The sequence below is a fragment of the Coregonus clupeaformis genome, chromosome 30 (genome assembly GCF_020615455.1).
Source record: "Coregonus clupeaformis isolate EN_2021a chromosome 30, ASM2061545v1, whole genome shotgun sequence".
Classification (NCBI taxonomy): Eukaryota; Metazoa; Chordata; class Actinopteri; order Salmoniformes; family Salmonidae; genus Coregonus; species Coregonus clupeaformis.
The window spans coordinates 19,483,956-19,507,057 of record NC_059221.1 but is presented as its reverse complement, the minus strand read 5'-3'; the positions used below and the strand labels follow the sequence as shown (position 1 = coordinate 19,507,057).

Below are 23,102 nucleotides of genomic sequence, written 5' to 3'. Positions count from 1 at the left end.
TCCGCTCTCTGAAGCTTCTTTGCCAAGCTATGTTTCTGACATGAGGCTTTTAAAGTAGGCTTGTGTGTGCGCGCGCGCTTCTCTCTTTCTTGGGATGCCTTTGCATCTCTTCTCATGTCCACCTGATGGCAGTGTTAATACATTTGTAGCTGAGTATTCAATTAGGCAGAAAATGCACTGTATAGAGAGTTATAGATTTATAGGCCACTTGACTTTGTATGCGCACAAAAAAAACCAAATACAATAACATTTTGAAGACCATCGTTTATGCATATGTTCCTATACATCTAGGCCTATTATTGATATTTTCCTCTTTCCACTGACTACTCATATAATTAATTTCCACAATTGAACGGATTATATGGATTAGAATTAGGAAAAACCTGTCGAGTCTGCTTCTCATAGGAACTTGGTGATACTGTGTTATCTCTCATGGGCACTTTTATTTCATATCTCCAAAATGTCCTTCTTCCAATTGATGGGAATTTGACGTTTCTCAAGCCCCAGGTAAGGAAGCGGTACCAGTTACGTTTACAGAGCCCCAAATCCTCAAGTGATGCGTTAATCCTAGAATTGGGATTTGCCCTGCCGACACAAACTGAGTCTCGTCCAAGTGACATTATATACTTTTTTAGATGTTCAGATGACAGGCTGCCTCCTTCCCTGTTGCCATCTGGGCTGAGATAATTTGAATCCCCCTAAAAACATGGCGTAGGCCTACACTCAGGGGAATCTAAACAAGGCATGACTGGCACTTACTTCAACTAGTTTAATTTATTTTTAATCCCTTTTACAGTTGGAACCATTGAATATGTGTGATTCTCGTAATGAAATACCCTTTCGTTGCATTGATTTAGCTGCTAAAATGATATTGTTATATGTAGGCCTAAATCCTAAAATATGTGGACAACATCAGAAACACTCAAATAGGTTCCTTCTGGCCTAAAAACTACTTGAGATAGTAATTGGTTTAGGCACATGGCTTGGGATTCCCTTGGCCTACACAAAGATATCTCTGTATTTCAATAGGGGTAGGAATTTTCAGCAAAGTGGGGTTTTATTCAGAGCTCAAGGTTTTTGGTTGTTGTGCTTTTTATGTCAAATTTGTCACAAGCGCCGAATACAACAGGTGCAGACCTTACAGTGAAATGCTTACTTACAAGCCCTTAACCAACAATGCAGTTTTAAGAAAAATAAGTGTTAAGTAAAAAATTTATAAGTAAAAATAAAAAATAAGAAAAATAGAAAAATAACAAATAATTAAAGAGCAGCAGTAAAATAACAGTAGCGAGGCTATATACATGGGGTACCGGTACAGAGTCAATGTGCGGGGGCACAGGTTAGTCGAGGTAATTGAGGTAATATGTACATGTAGGTATAGGTAAAGTGACTATGTATAGATAATAAACAGAGAGTAGCAGCAGGGGGGGCAAAGCAAATAGTCCGGGTAGCCATTTGATTAGCTGTTCAGGAATCTTATGGCTTGGGGGTAGAAGCTGTTAAGAAGCCTTTTGGACCTAGACTTGGCGCTCTGGTACCGCTTGCCGTGCAGTAGCAGAGAGAACAGTCTATGACTAGGGTGGCTGGAGTCTTTGGCAATTATTAGGGCCTTCCTCTGACACCACCTGGTATAGAGGTCCTGGATGGCAGGAAGCTTGGCCCCAGTGATGTACTGGGCGGTAAGCACTACCCTCTGTAGTGCCTTGCGGTCGGAGGCCGAGCAGTTGCCATAGCAGGCGGTGATGCAACCAGTCAGGATGCTCTCGATGGTGCAGCTGTATAACTTTTTGAGGATCTGAGGACCCATGCCAAATCTTTTCAGTCTCCTGAGGGGGAATAGGCTTTGTCGTGCCCTCTTCACGACTGTCTTGGTGTCCACAAGAGCGGATCTGTGATTCTCAACCAACCATTCTAGAACAATGGGGCCCATCCTCCTACTGGTCCTGCTTTTGTTTTTGACTCATAGCTGGCCTCGCTGCCAGGTTGAGTGTTAACTCCGCCCAAGTTCTCAGGGAGGACTGTTGGCCACCCCTAGTTTAGAATAACTATTGATCAGGTGCTCTAACTGATCACCCACCAGTGGTCTGACTGGGAGGTTCCTCGATCTATCTGCCAGCCCATACAGTGTCTCCAGAAGTATTCATACCCGTTGACTTACTCCACATTTTGTTGTGTTACAGCCTGAATTCAAAATGTATTAAATAAATAAAAATAATTCTCACCTATCTACACACAATACCCCATAATGACAATGTGAAAACATGTTTTTAGAAATGTTTGCAAATGTATTGAAAATGAAATACAGAAATAGCTAATTTACATAAGTATTCACACCCCTGAGCCAATACATGTTAGAATCACATTTGGCAGTGATTACAGCTGTGAGTCTTTCTGGGTAAGACTCTAAGAGCTTTGCACACCTGGATTGTACAATATTTGCCCATTATTCCTTTAAAAATTATTCAAGCTCTGTCAAGTTGGTTGTTGATCATTGCTAGACAGCCATTTTCAAGTCTTGCCATAGATTTTCAAGCTGATTTAAGTCAAAACTGTAACTAGGCCACTCAGGAACATTCAATATTGTCTTGGTAAGCAATTCCAGAGTATATTTGGCCATGTATTTTAGGTTATTGTCCTGCAGAAAGGTGCATTTGTCTCCCAATGTCGGTTGGAAAGCTAACTGAACCAGGTTTTCCTCTGCGACTTTGCCTGCACTTAGCTCTATTCCGTTTTATTTTTATCCTGAAAAACTCTATAGTCTTCGCCGATGACAGGCATACGCATAACATGATGCAGACATCACCATGCTGGAAAGTATGAAGAGTGATAGTCATTCATGTGCTGGGCTGGATTTGCCCCAAACATAACGCTTTTTATTCAGGACATAAAGTTAATTTCTTTGCCACATTTTTTGCAGTTTTACTTTAGTGCCTTATGCAAACAGGATGCATGTTTTGGAATATTTTTATTCTGTACATGCTTCTTTCTTTTCACTTTGTCATTTAGGTTAATATTGTGGAGTAACTACAATGTTGTTGATCCATCCTCAGTTTTCTCCTATCACAGCCATTAAACTCTGTAACTGTTTTAAAGTCACCATTGGCCTCATGGTGAAATCACTGAGCGGTTTCCTTCTCTCCGGCAACTGATTTAGGAAGGATACCTGTATCTTTGTAGTGACTGGGTGTATTGACACACCAGCCAAAGTGTAATTAATAACAACACCATGTTCAAAGGGATATTCAATGTCTGCTTTTTTTGTCATCTACCAATAGGTGCCCTTCCTTGCGAGTCATTGGAAAACCTCCCTTGTCTTTGTGGTTGAATCTGTGTTTGAAATTCACTGCTCGACTGAGGGACCTTACAGATAATTGTATGTGTGGGGTACAGAGATGAGGTAGTCATTCAAAAATCATGTTAAACACTATTAATACACACAAAGTGAGTCCATGCAACTTATTATGTGACTTGTTAAGCACATTTTAACTACTGAACTTATTTAGGCTTGCCATAACAAAGGGGTTGAATACTTATTAACTCAAGACATTTCAGCTTTTCATTTTTAATACATTTGTAAACATTTCTAAAAACATAATTTCACTTTGACATTATGGGGCATTGTGTGCAGGCCTGTGACACAAAATCTCAATTTAATCCATTTTAACTTCAGGCTGTAAAACAACAAAATGTGGAAAAAGTCAAGGGTTCTGAGTACTTTCCGTAAGCACTGTATCTACACTTCTGCTGAATCTGAACATGCAGTGTCTGTTAACAGCTTAGGTAGGCCTACTCCTTGTCCCAACATGAGAGACTGCAGTCTATGGTGCCACCAGTGGAGAAGAATGCAATGGGTGCATTTGATCAAATGCCAATGCCTCCAATCTCTCATCACATTACATTTACAGTCACCTCCAAAATTATTGGCAAAAAATACTGTATAATATCAAATTAAATTAAATTACATTTTATTGCGGGTGTAGCAAAATGATTGTGTTCCTAGCTCCAACAGTGCAGTAGTATCTAACAATTCACAACAATACACACAAATCTCAAAGTAAAATAATGGAATTCAGAAATATATAAATATTAGGACGAGCAATGTCGTAGTGGCATTGATTAGAATACAGTATATACATATGAAATTAGTAAAACAGTATGTAAACATTATTAAAGTGACCGGTGTTCCATTATTAAAGTGACCAGTGATTCCATGTCTATGTACATAGGGCAGCAGCCTCTAAGGTGCAGGGTTGAGTAACCGGGTGGTAGCCGGCTAGTGACTGTGACTATGTTCAGGGCAGGGTACTGGGTGGAGGCCGGCTATTGATGGCTATTTAACAGTCTGATGGCCTTGAGATAGAAGCTGTTTTTCAGTCTCTCAATCCCATCTTTGATGCACCTATACTGACCTCGCCTTCTGGTTGATAGCAGGGTGAACAGGCTGTGGCTCGGATGGTTGATGTCCTTGATTATCTTTTTGGACTTCCTGTGACATCGGGTGCTGTACGTGTCCCGGAGGGCAGGCACTGTCCCCCTGGTGATGCGTTGGGCAGACCGCACCACCCTCTGGAGAGCCCTGCGGTTGCGGGCAGTGCAGTTGCCGTACCAGGCGGTGATACAGCCCGACAGGATTCTCTCAATGGTGCATCTGTAAGTAAAAGTGTGTGAGGGTCTTAGGGGCCAAGCCAAATTTATTTAGCCTCCTGAGGTTGAAGAGGCGCTGTTGTGCCATCTTCACCACACTGTCTGTGTGGGTGGACGATTTCAGATTGTCAGTGATGTGTATGCCAAGGAACTTGAAGCTTTTGACCTTCTCCAATGCGGTCCTGTCGATGTGGATGGGGGCGTGCTCCCTCTGCTGTCTCCTGAAGTCCACGATCATCTCCTTCGTTTTGTTGACGTTGAGGGAGAGGTTATTTTCCTGGCACCATTCCGCCAGGGCCCTCATCTCCTCCCTGTAGGCTGTCTCATCATTGTTGGTAATCAGGCCTACTACTGTTGTGTCGTCTAAAAACTTGATGATTGAGATGGAGGCGTGCTTGGCCACGCAGTCATGGGTGAACAGGGAGCACGCACCTTTGTGGGGCCCCTGTGTTGAGGATCAGCGTAGTGAAAGTGTTGTTTCCTACCTTCACCACCTGGGGGTGGCCCGTCAGGAAGTCCAGGAACCAGTTTCACATGGCGGGGTTCAGAACCAGGGCCCCGAGCTTAATGATGTGCTTGGAGGGTACTATGGTGTTGAAAGCTGAGCTGTAGTCAATGAACAGCATTCTTACATAGGTATTCCTCTTGTCCAGATGGGATAGGGCAGTGTGCAGTGCGATGGAGATTGCGTCGTCTGTGGATCTATCAGGGCGGTATGCAAATTGAAGTGGGTCTAGGGTGTCAGGTAAGGTGGAGGTGATATGATCCTTAACTAGCCTCTCAAAGCACTTCATGATGACAGAAGTGAGTGCTACGGGGCGATAGTCATTTAGTTCAGTTACCTTTGCTTTCTTGGTTAAAGGAACAATGGTGGACATAAATAATGCAAATACTGAGCAATACTGTATACTCAAAAAAAATTGAAAAGTATATTATTTTATACTCAGAGAAAAAAGTCAGATAGGTGTCGACATTATTGGCACCTCTATTTTTTATACTTTGCGCACCCTCCCCTTGTGACGATAATGACACTTAGTATTTTTCTGTAATGTCTAATGAGATTGGAGAACACATTGGGAGCGATCTTAGACCATTGTTCCATACAGAATCTTTCCAGATCCTTGATATCCTTCGGTCTGCTGCGCTTATGGACTGCCCTATTCAATTCAAACCACAGGTTTTCAATGGGGTTCAAGTCCGTAGACTGAACATTGTCTTGCTGGAAGATCCACTTGTGGCCAAGTTTCAGCCTCCTGGCAGACGCAACCACCTTTTTGCCTAAAATGTCCTCGTACTTATTGAGTTCATGATGCTGTTGACCTAAAAAAGGCCCCAGTACCAGTGGAAGCAAAACAGCCCCATAACATCAAATATCCACCGTCATATTTTACATGCATATGCATCCTTCTTTCGAGGCCAAATTCACCACTGGTTATTTTTACTTGTTAAACAAAGTCAATTTTTTCTAAGAAATGGAATTAGTATAACATTATTTAATATTTCCATATAAAATAATATTTCCAGACTCTTGCATTTGCCTCTGACTGCTCTGGGCCTTAGCTTTATTTTATTTCACGTGGCTGCTTGTGTCCGGCATGTGATACCCCTGACCTCCTCATGCCTGGGCTGGCTGTCTGGGGGATGTGCCTGCCGCAAACAAGTTTCAGGCATGAGTCCAAGAAAAGTGGAACCCAAGCCAACATTCTCATGTTCTCACAGCCACCCCATTTCCAATACAGTGCATGGTTGGTAGACAGTCGGTGGCGGGGGTCTGGGCTGGAGAGGCCCTGTAATCTTATCCTTCTGAAGATTGTAAATCCATGACTTTTCAGTTCTCTTCATGTGCTTTTTAAGAAACGTGTTTTATCACACCTGTTTTATCCTTCCATTTTTTCCCTTCTTTATCAAAGGGTGGTGGTGTACTTGGGGAAGACTCTCATACGCACAACGGCATGCCATCACCCACATACAGTGAGGGAAAAAAGTATTTGATCCCCTGCTGATTTTGTACGTTTGCCCACTGACAAAGAAATGAGTTGCCAAACGTCAGGCTCAAAATCTTAATGACTTGGAGAAGATCTGCAAAGAGGAGTGGGACAAAATCCCTCCTGAGATGTGTGCAAACCTGGTGGCCAACTACAAGAAACATCTGACCTCTGTGATTGCCAACAAGGGTTTTGCCACCATGTACTAAGTCATGTTTTGCAGAGGGGTCAAATACTTATTTCCCTCATTAAAATGCAAATCAATTTATAACATTTTTGACATGCGTTTTTCTGGATTTTTTTGTTGTTATTCTGTCTCTCACTGTTCAAATAAAACTACCATTAAATTATAGACTGATAATTTCTTTGTCAGTGGGCAAACGTACAAAATCAGCAGGGGATCAAATACTTTTTTCCCTCACTGTAACTGCTGTAATCAGAGTGATAGTGACTCTATCCAGTTACTCTTGCTGGATGAGTCTTGGTATGTTTTATTATAAGGTTGCCATGACCTTTACAGGTTCATATTGGGTTTCCATACCAGACAGTGAATTTCATAATCTGCACATCAATCGAAAAACATTCCCTCCCTGCTCAGCACGCACTCCTTCCCAGCACTGTCCTTTGGGTATCTTGTCCTTCCCTAATAGTAAGAGGCATATTAAACCAGAATCTGGTCAGGTTTATGAGTTTTTCAATATCAAACAATGGGAAACTAAAACACCTGCACATATACAGTTTCACTACCACCTGTCTCTTAATTGAAGCCCCATGTAAAGGCTTAGATGGGACACACGCATGCAGTAGGAGTAGCTTAATGGGACAAGGTGAAATAATATGTGAAAGAATGTGACCCTTATATCTCTATAGTCATTTGAACAAGGCAGTAGTCATACACAGACAAAGTATACATTCTATAGTCTGGCACAGTGGACAAGTCATAATAGCCATAAAACCTAACGGTTTTAGAACTACTTCATATAAGGTCTGTGTTTTGTGTAGTCTTACCCTGGCGTGACGTTTTCATAACCGTTTAATTATCTCACGGACAAGGTGAGTTTTATCAATATATTCTCCTCAATTTACTCTCAAAAATTCGAAATGCTAATTAGCAACAGAGAAGGCCTCAGCAAGACTACAAATTCCTGCAGGAAGCTCCTGCACATCATCTCTAGCTGACACTGTCAGCTACCATTCACCAGTGCGATCAGAGACCTTCTGTGTTCAATCAATTAACTTCTTATGTCACCTTTCTCTGTCTTAGCAAGCCACTGACTACACTTTAGCTAGCTAGTTAGCAGAGCAGTAGATCTTAGCCTAGATAATTTTGTACAGTATGTCGACTTTGGTGTCTATTTCAGACCTTATGACATTTTGCAAGGATGAGCTTAAGAGCATTAAAAGGGGACAAGACCACTGTAAGTCTGGCCATGGGGAGAAGTGCAGCTATTGAGGGGCATCCTACCGGTTTGGTCAGGGCCAGCATGACGGATAAAGTTTTTCCTGTGTCTGTAAGTGTAGCTATTAAGTTAAGTTTAAGTATCTTAGCAATACAATGTGTTCTATACAGCTGTCAACATTCTACAAGGAAAGAGCCACTTAATCAATTATATAATCATTAACCAGATTACCCTGGATACCAGACTTCGATGAGTGATAACTCAGTTCTAGAATGTGAGAATGTGTGATGAGAATTAATCCAAAAATCTATTGACATTCAGAATTGACTTTGTTTAGACATCCAGCCTGTATTGTAGTTTCATGACCAGAGACAAATCTTCAAATGCACAGTATTTATTTATTTGGAGTGGTACATGCATTCACCCAGTCTTGATTTATAGGATCCTTCCCACTATATAATTGATATGTCAAGTGATAAAATCCCAAGTTATCAATTAAAAGTTTATGGAAAAACTGCACTTGTCCTTGTGAAAATGTGTTTATTAAATATTCTAGAGCTGTAATGTCATCAATCAGATCAAACTTTATTTATATAGCACATTTCTCACAATGAATGCATTTCAATGTGTTCAAAGTCATGCATTGAAACGCATGTGGTACTTAACATCCTTCCTCTTGGGAGGTCTCTATAGGTGACCAGGAGATTCTCTCTACTACATTCAAATTCCTCTGTGGAGTCTAGTCATAAGTCTAGCCATGCAGCCTATTTTGGCGGTTCACAATATCAGGCGTATGGATGTGGAATGCGAGTGGAGGAAGCCAGCTGTGTCCAACCAGGTGCAATCAGTGGAGGACCTGTACCTGGCTGAAGACTACAACCCTCTGTCCCGAGAGCCCACAGAGGAGGATCTTCAGTGGCTAAGGAACAGTCTCCGTGGCAGGTTCAGTGGAGCCATAACAACCACTACCCTCGCACCAACCCCAACTGGCACACCATCAGGTGAAGGAGGTTGACGGCCAGCAATTATGGAGCAGTGGTTAGGGCCAAGCGCGTTACTCAGTCGCTGCTAAAAAGGGTCCTCAGATCAGTCGTTGGATGGGGAGTTCTGTAAAGTGGGGCACAGATAACAAAGAGGAGGGCATCAAGGCATTCAAATGGCTACAGGCATGGATGTGAGGAGTCAGGGCTTTGTGGTCACCATAGCAGTGGTGGAGGTCAAGTGTCCCTATGGTGCAAGGGACCTTACCATTGAAGAGGCAGTCAAAAGGATTTCAATATCAAGGATGGAAGGAGGGTCTTTACAGCCTCCGTGAAGACCATCCTTAATGGCACCAGGTCCAAGGTCAGCTTCACATCACTGGAAGGGACACCTGCTTCTTCGTTGTGTGGACCACCAAAGCCTCAATCACCATCACCATCCAGCGTGACGAGCTCTTACAGACTCATATTGCTCCTCCTGTCAGTACCTGTTTTCAGGGAAGCCAATGGTCCAAACATTTTTCACTGTTCATACACACACACACACACACTAGGCTCCCAGAATATAATACGTTTTGCTCAAAGCAGCCAACTAAAGTAATGTAGTTAACGTAAGTTCAATCACAAAGGCAGGTCTGAGTGCATCTCTTCAGTTTCATTTAGTAGTACAACAAAATTCACATTGCATTTTATCATGGGCACAGTGGGAATTTACAGTACCTTCGGAAAGTATTCAGACCCCTTTACTTTTTCCACATTTTGTTAAGTTACAGCCTTATTCTAAAATGTATTTTAAAAAATGTGTTCCCCTCATCTACACACAATACCACATAATAACAAAGCAAAAACGGGTTTGTAGAAAATGTTGCTAATTTAATAAAAATTAAAAACGGAAATATTACATTTACATAAGTATTCAGACCCTTTACTCAGTACTTTGTTGAAGCACCTTTGGGAGCGATTACAGCCTCGTGTGTTCTTGGGTATGACTCTACAAGCTTGGCACACCTGTATTTGGGGAGTTTCTCCCATTCTTCTCTGCAGACCCTCTCAAGCTCTGTCAGGTTGGATGGGGAGTGTTGCTGCACAGCTATTTTCAGGTCTCTCCAGAGATGTTCGATCGGGTTCAAGTCCGGGCTCTGGCTGGGCCACTCAAGGACATTTAGAAACTTGTCCTGAAGCCACTCCTGCGTTGTCTTGGCTGTGTGCTTAGGGTCGTTTTCCTGTTGGAAGGTGAACCTTCACCCCAGTCTGTGGTCCTGAGCGCTCTGGAACAGGTTTTCATCAAGGATCTCTCTGTACTTTGTTCCGTTCATCTTTCCCTCGATCCTGACTAGTCTCTCAGTCCCTGCCACTGAAAAACATCCCCACAGCATGATGCTGCCACCACCATGCTTCACCGTCGGGATGGTTCCAGGTTTCCTCCAGACGTGACGCTTGGCATTCAGGCCAAAGAGTTCAATCTTGGTTTCATCAGACAAGTGAATCTTGTTTCTCATGGTCTGAAAGTCTTTAGGTGCCTTTTGGCAAACTCCAAGCGGGCTGTCATGTGCCTTGTACTGAGGAATGGCTTCCGTCTGGCCACTCTACCATAAAGGCCTAATTGGTGGAGTGCTGCAGAGATGGTTGTCCTTCTGGAAGGTTCTCCCATCTCCACAGAGAAACTCTGGAGCTATGTCAGAGTGACCATCGGGTTCTTGGTCACCTCCCTGACCAAGGCCCTTCTCCCCGATTGCTCGGTTTGGCCGAGTGGCCAGCTCTAGGAAAAGTTCCAAACTTCTTCCATTTAAGAATGATGGAGGCCACTGCAAAAATGTTTTGGTACCCTTCCCCAGATCTGTGCCTTGACACAATCCTGTCTCGGATTTATTCGACCTCATGGCTTGGTTATTGCTCTGACATGCACTGTCAACTGTGGGACCTTATATAGATAGGTGTGTGCCTTTCCAAATCATATACAATCAATTTAATTTACCACAGGTGGACTCCAATCAAGTTGTATAAACATCTCAAGGATGATAAATGGAAACAGGATGCACCTGAGCTCAATTTCGAGTCTCATAGCAAAGGGTCTGAATACTTATGTAAATAAGGTATTTCTGTTTTTTATTTTTAATACATTTGCAAAAATGTCTAAAAACCTGTTTACACTTTGTCATTATGGGGTATTATGTGTAGTTTGCTGAGGAAATTGTTTTATTTAATACATTTTAGAATAAGGCTGTAACGTAACATAATGTGGAAAAAGTCAAGGGGTCTGAATATTTTCCAAAGGAAATTTGTGATGTTTAAATTATGTCTTACCCCCAGAGTGAGAGAGTACATCACTTCCAGAAGATCTCCTTGCTGAGGGTGGCGTTGAACATGCACTGCTTCTAGTGGGGTGAGCCTGATGTTCCGCATGTCACGCTTCATGTCTAAAACATAAAGTCAAAATGTCGATGCATCTACAAATTCAATGTTTTACACAATATTGTATCATATTTGATGAGTAACTGACCTGTCAGTCTACAGGCTCGATCCGCTGTAGTCTCTACAACTGCACGCGTGCTTTCAGATCACACTGGCACAGGATGTCCATGCACCGGATGGTCTGAGGGATACAATCCTGTTGGACTGGAAAACAAAGATACATTTGGTCAGTGGTGGGTCTTTTTCAATGCCATATCAACATCTTTATCTGGAAGGAAAATGCATTATTATAACACAAACCCACCTCGGACAATGTGACAAGTGGTCCCTCATGCCCTGGTGGATGAGCGACCTTTTCTGGTAAATACAGGGCCATTTTTCTCTCACCGGAAAATGGCAGCTACAGACCAGAGTGTTGTCACTGGGTTTCCGGTCCGCCCATCTGAAAAACAATAACAAAAAAGTTACTTTTACTAGCTAAGTTGATTACTAATGTAGCTAACTAGCCCACCAGGCGATATTTAGATAGCTAGCTAACATTAGCTTACCGTTCGTGTAGTCAGACTTTTCTAAGTGGTGACATGCTAGCTAACCAACTATCCTTGCCATGGTGCCGGCCTACTAACGTTAGCTAGCAAGTCTGACTACACGAACGGTGAGTTAACATTAACTAGCTAACTAAATATCCCTTCCCTGGTGAACTAACGCTAGCTAGCATGTCACCACGTGAAAAAGTAGTTGGCTAGCTCACTAAAGACTTGTCAATAAAAAGATCACAACAGTCATTATGCTAGCTTTCTTTTTACTTGTAAGGAAGGTAACGTGCGTTGTACACGTAACTACAGTCGGTTGGTATCTAGCTAAACTGAACTAAAATATAAATGCAACATGTAAAGTGTTGGTTTCATGAGCTGAAATAAAAGATCGCTCCCAAGTGGGTGTGCATAACTGCCCCTGCCCAGTCATGTGAAATCCATAAATTAGGGCCTAATTTATTTATTTCAATTGACTGATTTCCTTCTATGAACTGTAACTCAGTAAAATCTTTAAAATTGTTGCATTTATATTTTTGCTCAGTATAATTTTCATAAGCACCTAGCTAACCACAGATCTTTGACCTAACCAAAATAGCTTGTTAGCAGCTAGCAAACAGGGCTTACCTTATCACACATGGGGTGGTTGTTGTCTTATCGGGTGGTTCCAGTGCCGCCTGTGGTTTAGCCAGTGTTGCCAACTCCTCAGTAAGGAAAGTAGCTATTGGCTGTCCTAAAAGTCGCTAAATGACGTCATCACCTAATTTGCATACTTGGCCATGTGCATGTAATTGTGAGGGACGCTGTAGGAGAGAGGAATAATGTTGTGGGAGAGACAAAAAGTGAGTAAAAAACACCCTACGTTTACATCCCACCCTGAATGTAAACCAGGGCGGGATCAGCCAGCAGCGGCTTCCCGCATGCGCGATTCATTTGCAGTCTGGACGCAGAGGGGTGAACGTCTCCTGCTCTGACTGCAGCTGGGAGGGACTACTGCGCGAGGACTGGGCCGCCTGTGAGTGCTTTGGGACGGGGGTGGGGCCCACGGCAGCACCCGCTGCTTGTTGAGAAGAGTATGAACGATACGTGCTTTCACGTCAGAGTCTCCAAAAGTCTCCAATAACAAGAAAATGTCGCTAGATTTGTCGCTAGTCGCTTTTTTGAAAATGTGTCGCTAGAGGGGTCTGAATACTCGCTAAATATAGCGACAAAGTCGCTAAATTGGCAACACTGTGGTTTACAGAGGTTGGAAAACTATAAATTGCATGTGTGCTTATCGGAGTAGTGGGTACAATCCGGTACATAGTACAGAACCAGCCTTGCATCTGATCGACCGAGGGACCTAAGCCGGTTAGCTAACTAGTTCGTTACAAAGGCCAGAGCCTGGGTAATTAAAACTATTTGAGTAATTACAAAATGCTAAGGTAGCTAGCTAGGTAATTAGAAAAATGCTAAACAAGAATACACACGACATCTATGATTTACACGAGAAACTAAAAAGGCTATGATATCTACTTGCTAGGTTGTTACTTGTTGATGAGACATGCATTTGCATTGAGAAATGTGCCTTGAGGGATGATGTCAAAGCTTGCGACAAGATGAGTAGTTCTGTATGATAGCCACATTAGCAGCTAATTAGCATTTTGTTTTTGGAGGGTAATTACAGGCGAATATATTGATAAAAGTTACCTTGTCAAGAGATATTTCCGGGGTTATCTAAACATCACGCCAGGGGAAGCCTCCACGAAACAAAGAGTTTATATGAAGTAGTTATAAAATCCCGATTTAAAAATCCCCGACCATTTCCGGGTTTTACCACCAGGTTTTATGGTATTATGAATCATACTGTGGTTCTCAACTGTGTATGACCAATACAGCTTTACTCACATTTTGTTTGAATATTACATTCAGGGTTGTAACAACTCCTAGCTGATATGTAATTGCTTTGCCATTATCACTTAATAATAATAAGAAGAATGGTTATTGGATTGAAAGAAACTAGCTAAGTGACTGGCAGGTAACCAAGCCAATTGAGCATTGTGGATGATCTGTATAAAACTTAATCTATTTTTCTCAACTCCCCTTGGATGCATATCACATCCCAAAAATGTGTTCAGAGGTTTCCTCAGAGATTGCATTTGCTACATGCTCTGGGTCTGACTGCAGCCAATGTCTCACACACATTTATGTGCATGCACTATGGTTGGTGCAAATCATGGTGACAAAATCAGGTCATGGCAGTTTATGTTCCCACAAGACCATTTGACACCCCAGTCATCCCCCATGGAGTTGTCGGTCTTCAGTCTAGCGTGACTGGCTTAGTAACTTAGATCTTAGCAGTTGCAGCATGTTGCTGCCCCCAGTGCTTATTGCCTGTTTTGGGCAATTCATAACTTATCAATAATAATAAAATGGAGGAGACAGATCTGGGTTGGCCATACATAGAATCCAGAAACCTATACACTCTTAGAAAAAAAGGTGCTATCTAGAACCAAAAAGGGTTCTTCAGCTGTCCCCATATTATAACCCTTTGAAGAACCCATTTTGGTTCCAGGTAGAACCCTTTTGGGTTCCATTTATAACCCTTTCCACAGAGGGTTCTACATGGAACACAAAATAGTTCTACTTGGAACCAAAAAGGGTTCTATCTGGAACCAAAAAGGGTTCTCCTATGGGGACAACCACAGAACCCTTTTGCAAGATCACTAGATGGACCCTGAAGTGGAATCCCCAAGGGAAACAGACCCCAATCTACTATCCAGGCGCCCAAGGGCTTAGATTTTTTAAAATAGATAATCCTGGCTATGGTGGCTGTGTCTTGTTGATTTCATCACCTGATATTTTGTTGGCACACTGTGCCTTGCAAAGCCCCATTGGATGCATAAGATGGATGGACTGATGGCCCATATACTGTATGTGCCAATATGAACACTTTGTACAACCAGCTTGATCACACCTTTAGCAAGTAACTGCCAGCAGACTCCTCTGGACCATCTCCAGTGCAATCTCTAGAAGTAGGCCTAGGCCTAATGCCTAGACAGCTTTTTCATCAATGCTTAAAGTGGACTAAAATAGGTGCTGGTACTTATTTCATCAGACCTAAATTCACACTACTGGACTTTCAGGCTGGGAAAAATTGAGCAAGAAAAAGAGAGAACAAAAATTATATTAGAGAGAACAATTCTGTTACAGAACTCTTTTTAAAAAGTGTATATGGAGCTGCGGCATTAAAGATGAACAATTCTGTCTATGTAAAAAAACGTAATGCCCAAAACTAAATTAGATTGTGTCACAATACATATGAAATGTTAAAGGCACAGACTGTAACATTTCCAGCAATTTCAAATAAGGAAATACTGTAATCCTCTTGATTTGGAAAAATATGAGTCATCATATGACTCACGTTATCATAACTAAGAACCTATTACTAAATGTTGTATGTTTTTGCAGGCAAAGGAAACTGAACAAATGATGTACAATAGCTTTAAATCATGTTTATCATACCTTGAGTACTATAGTCAAAGAATTTAAGTGCTATTTGCATCTGGAAATGTAATGGACTGCACTCTTAGCTCTTAGGTGGTATGCCCATCTTGCAGATTGTGGCTTTAAGTAACCCATGCTAATTTAAAGACATTCATAGTCATGTATTACACAGAAATAGTCACAATGGACACAATAAGCTATGTATAATATCTGTTCAATCATAGCTGCCATATTTCAGTGATATTTACACATCACTGACAAATATAACATAATCTTCATGATAATCAACACTATCCGCAATTGGTAGGTCAGGGAACCTTCTCAAATTTCCTTATGATTGTAACATGTTTCAGTCACAATGCTGCAGTCAATTAATTGTGGATATTCTATAACACCATTATAATACAAGCACAATCTTGAACCTGAATCTTAAAAAGACCATAGCTAAGGCATAATGTACAAACGTTGATGTTATAGTAAGATGATGCAGTCATTGGGCCTGTGTAAATGTAATGAAAGTGCCTTTATGTTGATCTGAATCTACTGTATAGACTCTCAATTATAGCACAGCATGGTGGTATTTAAGTTGTTAACAGTCTGCTTTTGGTCCATGGTCTGTTTGTTTGTTTTCTAAATTGACATCAAAATATAATTATATATGTATAAAAAAGCAATTCTGGAGCTATTCCCTCTCCATTCCACTACTGAAGCTGTGTGTAAATAAACCATGTCCACCTCATCTCCCACAGTTGACCACTGTCAACCATTTTGGTTGTTGATCATTGACGGCACACTCTAAATCTGAAATACTGCACTAAAACAAGGAAAACTGTTTAAATGATAACGAACTTTCAGCACCATACTACAGCCATTGCTAATAAATGAGAGAGGTCCATTTTTCCTCAAGTATGATAGTGCTTGAATAGCTTAACATTTTTTTAAGACTTACAGTATAATTCAGTACTTTCATGAGAAATCTTTGGGAGCATAGTTTCCTTAATTTGTCCTTAGTCAACACTGAGATCGCTTGATCGTTTGATGTCCCTTTATCGTCCCTTTAGCAGCACAAGTGCACAATCGGTATTGTCTTTTCTCGCTCTCATAAAGGCAAAATGTCCATGATCATTCTGTCAACTATGGGGGGTGGTGGGACCAAGTCCTCAAGCTTGAGATAGAAGATGCGTTGCAGACCTTGGGTGCAGAGAGTCCGTAGCTCGGGCAGTTTTCCCAGAAGGCGGGACAGGTAGTTGGGCCCAGTGGAGTCGGGGGCGCAGCTGGAGACGTGATCTCTGAGACAGGTGATGAGCTGGTTCTGGAACTCCTCCACCCGCTTTGGATCCTTCAGGCCATGGCGGTCTGTGGAGAATCAGGAGACAGAAAGGGCATGAGTGTGTGACCAGGTAAAGCAGAGTGAACACGAAAAAGAGATGTCATTTATCATTATTCTGTAACACGATAACATTATGTAGGCCTATGTGTCAAGATTCATGCATATCCAGCTTGTTCAGGCAGCTCAGGTCAGGGTGAGCATAAAGATTGACTGCAGGCTCTATGTTGCAACCTCATACTGTACTGGTTTATGGTGTGATATCTCTGTTAACACAGCCTGACAGGCTGGCATGTAAGCGTAGGTGGGTTGAGCTCTCACCAGTGATTATGACCAGAGTTGTGAGGCAGGAGAAGGACGACACGTCCAGGTTCATGCGGTGGAGGCTCTGGGAGAAGTCCATGATGGAGTCTATCCAGTCACCGAAGCCCCGTACACACTGCATACGGTGAAGCACCATGCCATTGCAGAAGATCAGCTTGTCCGTCTCAGGGTTGGACCTTGGAAAGAGAATATAAATAGGATAATCCATTACATTTAGATTTTAGTCATTTAGCAGACGCTCTTATCCAGAGCGCCTTACAGGAGCAATTAGGGTTAAGTGCCTTGCTCAAGGGCACAGTGACAGATTTTTCACCTAGTCGGCTCAGGGATTAGAACCAGCGACCTTTCGGGTACTGGCACAACACTCTTAACCACTACGCTACATTCCGCCCATGTTTGCTATAGCTAAAATATCTGCACAATGTTTGTTTGTGGGTGCAATCAATCCAGTCATATCCATAATGTATGTACTGTATAATCCTAGCAATACAGCGAGTAATGTCAAAACAACAAAGCCATGGCTCTGTATATGCAAGGTGGTCTTTTTGGAGCATTTATTATAATTTGATTTACAGTGATATCATTTGCTTCATCTTTTCACCTGTATGCTAGTCGCAAGATGAACAGTTCCACGAAGGCTGACTCCAGTAGCAGCTCCTGGTCCTCGGAGCAGAAGGCGGTGAACCCAGGGATGCTCTCAGCCCACTTTCTTATCACGTCCATGGACTCCGTGAGGAGGTCGTAGAACTGTTTGATGTCACAAGCGTCCTCTTTCTCTGACAGACTGGCCACAGTCTCCTGGTACTGAATTAGAAAGGAAGGAGAGGAGTTAGTTCTGTTAGTTCCATTAGGGGAATGCCCTGCATTCTCTTGGGTCTATTTATGATCTATCCTTAGAAAAAGTACCAACAGCGACCTAATAACCCCCAAAAACAATAACAGTCATAATAGATAGACCACAATGGAGAATTTACATTTGTCCTTACCTTGGAGTAGTCCAGTTTCCCAACACCAGGGTTTGATTCAATGTGTTCTCTCACAAGAGAGGCAATGATGTCGACTCGAGGCACAGCAGACGATAGGTCCTGGACTGCTTTTGGCTTGGAGGGCAGACGACCTCTTCGACCTTTTAAGCTATCTGTTCTCACAACTTTGAGAGAGAGAGAAATGTCTTAGCAACTAAGAACTGAGAGAGAATAGTGGTTATGGTGTGATGAGGTGATTTTGAAGGATTCAGGCGCAGGAGGGTACATCACAGAATAACAGGATCCCTGGTGATACAAAATACACGGCGCTCCACCGAGCTACTCTCTCCTCCACAATAAACAATCACACACAAAGACAAGGGGGCAGAGGAAACACTTATACAGGTACTGATGAGGGGATATTAACCAGGTGTGTGTGTAATAAACAAGACAAAACAAATGGAATGATGAGATGAGGAGCGGCAGTGGCTAGAAGGCCGGTGACGACGAACGCCGAAGCCTGCCCGAACAAGGAGAGGAGGCAGCTTTGATGGAAGTCGTGACATATGGTGAGAGATGTGGTAATAAAATCGATATGAAGGGCTCACCTTCTTTCACCATGCCTACTGCCAGGCACTTCTGGAAACGACAGAATTGACAGCGGTTCCGTCGCCGCTTGTCAACTGGACAATCCTTGTTGGCAAGGCACACGTATTTAGATTTTTTCTGTACCGTACGCTGCAAAGCACACAGAAAAAAAGCTTAGCTATGTAAGCTCATTCTCTATACCAGTCCAGCAATGGCGATGCATGTATAAAATGTGTTTTGCATTGCATGAAAAATGTATTACACACAGTGCTTGACTTGGACAGGAGCTCACCAGAGCTGAGTACCGGAGCTCCTGCACCTCTTATAGAGATTAGCTCAAAAGTATTGTGGAGCTCATGCACCTAAATATAAACAGTACCGGTACCCAAAATGAGTACCAGCACCTATTTCAGTCCAAGTCAAGCACTGATTAGACACCCAGTTATGGAAAGAAATTGACTGAAGAGAGAGGAAAAAGCTGCTCACCTTGAAAAAACCTTTGCAGCCCTCACAGGTGCGAACCCCATAGTGCTGGCAGGAGGCGTTGTCCCAACAAACAGCACAGCGACCCTCGTTTCCAGTAGGGCTGTGCGGTTTCGGCGACATTCTCCCTTCAATGAGGCCTGTGCCATCTAGGGTGCCTGGCTCCTGGGTTAGAGAGGAGAAGGACAGTGGGGAGGGGTGCTGCTGCTGGCCCAGAGAGAAGGGGTCTTGCTCAGTGAGCTGGGGCTGGGGCTGGCCCAGAGGAGACAGATCATCCACTGACCCGGGACAGAAGGTAAAGAAAGAGGATGGCTGTGTTAAAGCAGGCTTATCAGCCACCCAGCAGCCCGGGCTGGGAGAGTTGGGACCGAAGGCCGAGTCCCAAGCTGACGCAGGCTGGGTCTGGAAGCCTTGAGTAGAGGGAGACTGGGCTGACACAGGGCTGCCGAAAAAGTCAGAGCCACCAGAAGACAGGGCTTCGTCGAAGTAGCTCAGGGCCAAGGTGCCAGGGTAGCAGCCGTAAATCTGGAAGTCATCCAGCTTGAAGGGCGACTCAGGGCCCGAGGTGGTGCTAGCGGTGGTAGGAGCTGTGGCAATCTGACAGGAGTAGGCATCAAACGCACCAGCGTAAGTGCCCACCAGGGAGTTGATGCTAGGCAGGGAGGTGGCAGAGAGCTGGTCCCGATGGCTACTCATATCCATGGCTAACCTGGAGGTAAGGTCCAGGCTCAGAGACTCTGAGTTGTAGAGGCTGTTCTCATAAGGCTGAGCTCCATGTGGGGGGACATTATTCATTTCTGTGGATTCAAGGTGCAGACAACTATCTGTGAGAAAATTGACTATGACTGTAAGAGATCCTAAAATCTTCTAGAAGCTACAGTCATGAGTTTGGAGTGGACATCCTGTACCCCTGAGTTGCCAATCCCTGCATACGTTATGGAGGACTGTCAAATCTGTGTCATCTAAAGGCTTGAAATAAATTCATTTCAGGTTCCAGGGTAAGTTGGTCAAATAAATGTACTTCAGGTGCCAGATTTCCTCTCCCCTCCCCTGCAGGACAAGCCACATAACTTTTATAACTGTCGTCCTCCTCCTAGCGTGTTGTAGGTGCTCCCACCCATCTAGGACATTGAGGAATCCCACAGCATCATCAAGGACCCAACACATCCCAGCCACGAGCTGTTACTCCCTTACCGTCGGGCAGACGATATTGGAGCATGAAGTCTGATACCAACAGGCTCAGAGACAGTTTCTATCTAAAAGCCATCAGACTGCTGAACACTTGAACTGAACTGACCACCTGCTCTGATTCTCCTCACCTTAGCACACATGCACTCACTCATGCACACACCCACACAGACATACACACATCCACACACACACACATCACAACTGCTGCTACCAGACTCTTATTATGATTGCTAAATACTGCACAATTTAAACACTTGCCCTCCAATCCCCCCTTCCCAAAAAACATGTAAATATTGGACTATAATTTGTGCCTTCCTGTATTAAATTTATGCTAACTGTTTTCTATTCTACTGAGCTATTTACTTTATGTTCGTATTCTTATCTTTTATTACGTATTTCTTATTGTTGCATTGTCGAGAAGGAACCTGCAAGTAAGCATTTAGTTGGACGGTGTATACGACTAATACAACTTTAAACTTGAAAAAGGCAATCTGAGCCTCCCTGACCACCCATAGATTCTGAGAAAGCATAGAAAGCCGTCTATCCCTGGCCCTGGTTTCAGTTAAGTATTTTCCTGAACTACATCTCCATTACCAGGAAATCCTTGAAATTTAAAAACACACCAAACGACATGTCTGACACATCTGAAGGGGTTGGCTTTCAGAGCAGGGACTCAAATGAAGGAAGAGGAGTGTAGACCCCCAACTGAATGTAACAGACTGATTTGAATGTCTGTCAGTACAACTAAAGTCGGGAAGACTGTCTGTGTCCTTGTAGCCACACTAGTATGCTTTTATCTGACTAGTACATTGCTTTATAAATAGTGTAGCTGGCAGTGCATTAGATTAGGACACAGAAGGTGCACAACAGAGGAACTATGTGGGAACACCTGTAGTACCTCATACCGGTCTTAACAACTAAGCCACTACGTGCTGACAGGTGCATGCAGCATGCTTATAACTGAATAACAGTATAAACATACAGTATGATTGTATAATGATAATTTGTTGTTATTTTGACTTCTCTTGCAGCAATTGACTGTCAAATATATTTTCTGCCTAACTTTTATTTGCCCTTCCATCAACTGTGGATGGCATGCCTCTCCAATTCTAAGGTATTTTGCATTTAGATTTATGCATCTCAGGATAAAATGGTTCTAATGTCAATAATAAAGTAAATAGCAAGGATAATTCATTACCTAAATAAATGTACTTAAAGAATGCACTGTACTGTCATATTGAAAGCAATACCTGAAAGCTGAGAGCTTGCTTACCTGTTATATCCCACTAGTATTTTAAGCAATGTCCGTAATTACCTTGCCTCTGAAGTTGCTCTGCAGTTCCAATGTTATTGAGATCTTGGGAACACATTTATACAATCAATTTTATTGTACCATTACGTCAGAGGGACGCCCCGTTTAATGGTGCTTTCAAGACAACTGGGAACTCGGAAGAATACGAGGTGAAATCATGACGTCAGTTATCTTTAGGACGGAAACCCGGAGCTTTAGAAAGAGGCCGGAGTTCCCGAGTTGGAATTCCGAGTTGGATGACCGTTCAAAACGATTTTTCCCAGTCGGAGCTCGTTTCTTTCCGAGTTGCCAGTTGTCATGAACGCACTAAAGTCGGAGAGATTTCCGAGTTCCCAGTTGTTTTGAGCGCGGTATAAAGCAGGGGCGGGGATCTGAAGCCAATCAGCACGCATTCAGTCAGACGTCCTTTCAAGTGACGACCTTGCGGCTTTCCATGATGTAAACGTCCTCAGAGTCACATAATCCACATTTGGTACAAACACAGTGAAACAGGGGGAAAAAAGTCATAGAAAAACAGATAACTTTACGCAGAGCAAAACAAAACAGAAACTTTCGATGACACAAAACAACTTTGAGTCGCACTTTGGGCAATTATAACAAACATAATCAGGGCATGCTCTCTTAAACAAAATGAGGAAGTAGCAACAAACGAAAAACATTTAGTGCATTTTACCCCAATTTCAAAGATAAACGGTAAAAACAAGTGTTAAACAAATCAAAATATATTTAATATTTGAAATTCTTCAAATAGCCACCCTTTGCCGTGATGTAGTCCCGTGTAACTCAGTTGGTAGAGCATGGCGTTTGCAACGCCAGGGTTGTGGGTTCGTTTCCCACAGGGGACCAGTATGAATAAATAAGAATAATAATAATGTATGCACTCACTAACTGTAAGTCGCTCTGGATAAGAGTGTCTGCTAAATGACTAAAATGTAAATGACAGCTTTGCATTCTCTCAACCAGCTTCATGAGTTAGTCACCTGGAATGCATTTCAATTAACAGGTGCACCTTCTTAAAAGTTAATTTGGGGAATTTCTTTCCTTCTTAATGCATTTGAGCCAATCAGTTGTGTTGTGACAAGGTGGTAGGTGGTAGGTGGGGGGGTGTATACAGAAGATAGCCCTATTTGGTAAAAGACCAAGTCCATATTATGGCAAGAATAGCTCAAATAGGCAAAGAGAAATGACAGTCCATCATTACTTTAAGACATGAAGGTCAGTCAATACGGACATTTTTTTCAAGTTTCTTCAAGTGCAGTCGCAAAACCATCAAGAGCTATGATGAAACTGGCTCTCATGAGTTATCTCTGCTGCAGAGAATAAGTTCATTAGAGTTACCAGCCTCAGAAATTGCAGGCCAAATAAATCCTTCACAGAGTTCAAGTCACAGACACATCTCAACATCAACTGTTCAGAGGGGACTGTGTGAATCAGGCCTTCATGGTTGAATTGCTGCAAAGAAACCACTACTA

At 42.7% G+C, this 23,102-nt stretch overlaps 1 protein-coding gene across 2 annotated transcripts; it reads right to left on the bottom strand.

The window, feature by feature from the left end:
• Positions 1-15,423: 15,423 nt before the first annotated feature.
• Positions 15,424-21,927, bottom strand: LOC121545716 (probable nuclear hormone receptor HR38). 2 transcript variants are annotated; one of them, XM_041856477.2, is made up of 7 exons: positions 21,634-21,927; positions 19,131-19,924; positions 18,665-18,794; positions 18,078-18,241; positions 17,693-17,895; positions 17,089-17,267; positions 15,424-16,796 (listed from the first exon to the last, which is right to left on the bottom strand). In XM_041856477.2, the coding sequence occupies exons 1-7, from the start codon at positions 21,686-21,688 to the stop codon at positions 16,540-16,542; spliced, it is 1,782 nt and encodes a 593-aa protein (XP_041712411.1). In that variant the 5' UTR covers positions 21,689-21,927; the 3' UTR covers positions 15,424-16,539. The 2 variants fall into 2 exon arrangements, with proteins under 2 accessions (XP_041712411.1, XP_041712412.1); XM_041856478.2 differs by having other exon boundaries at positions 21,592-21,709.
• Positions 21,928-23,102: the final 1,175 nt, after the last annotated feature.

Excerpts from the sequence above, each read along its gene's own strand:
- LOC121545716 (XM_041856477.2), bottom strand. The coding sequence starts at position 21,688 with ATGTGTTCCCAAGATCTCAATAACATTGGAACTGCAGAGCAACTTCAG. Across the intron at positions 17,896-18,077 it reads GGAAACTGGACTACTCCAAG|TACCAGGAGACTGTGGCCAG; the intron begins GTAAGGACAAAT and ends TTTCTAATTCAG. Across the intron at positions 17,268-17,692 it reads ATCTTGCGACTAGCATACAG|GTCCAACCCTGAGACGGACA; the intron begins GTGAAAAGATGA and ends TCTCTTTCCAAG.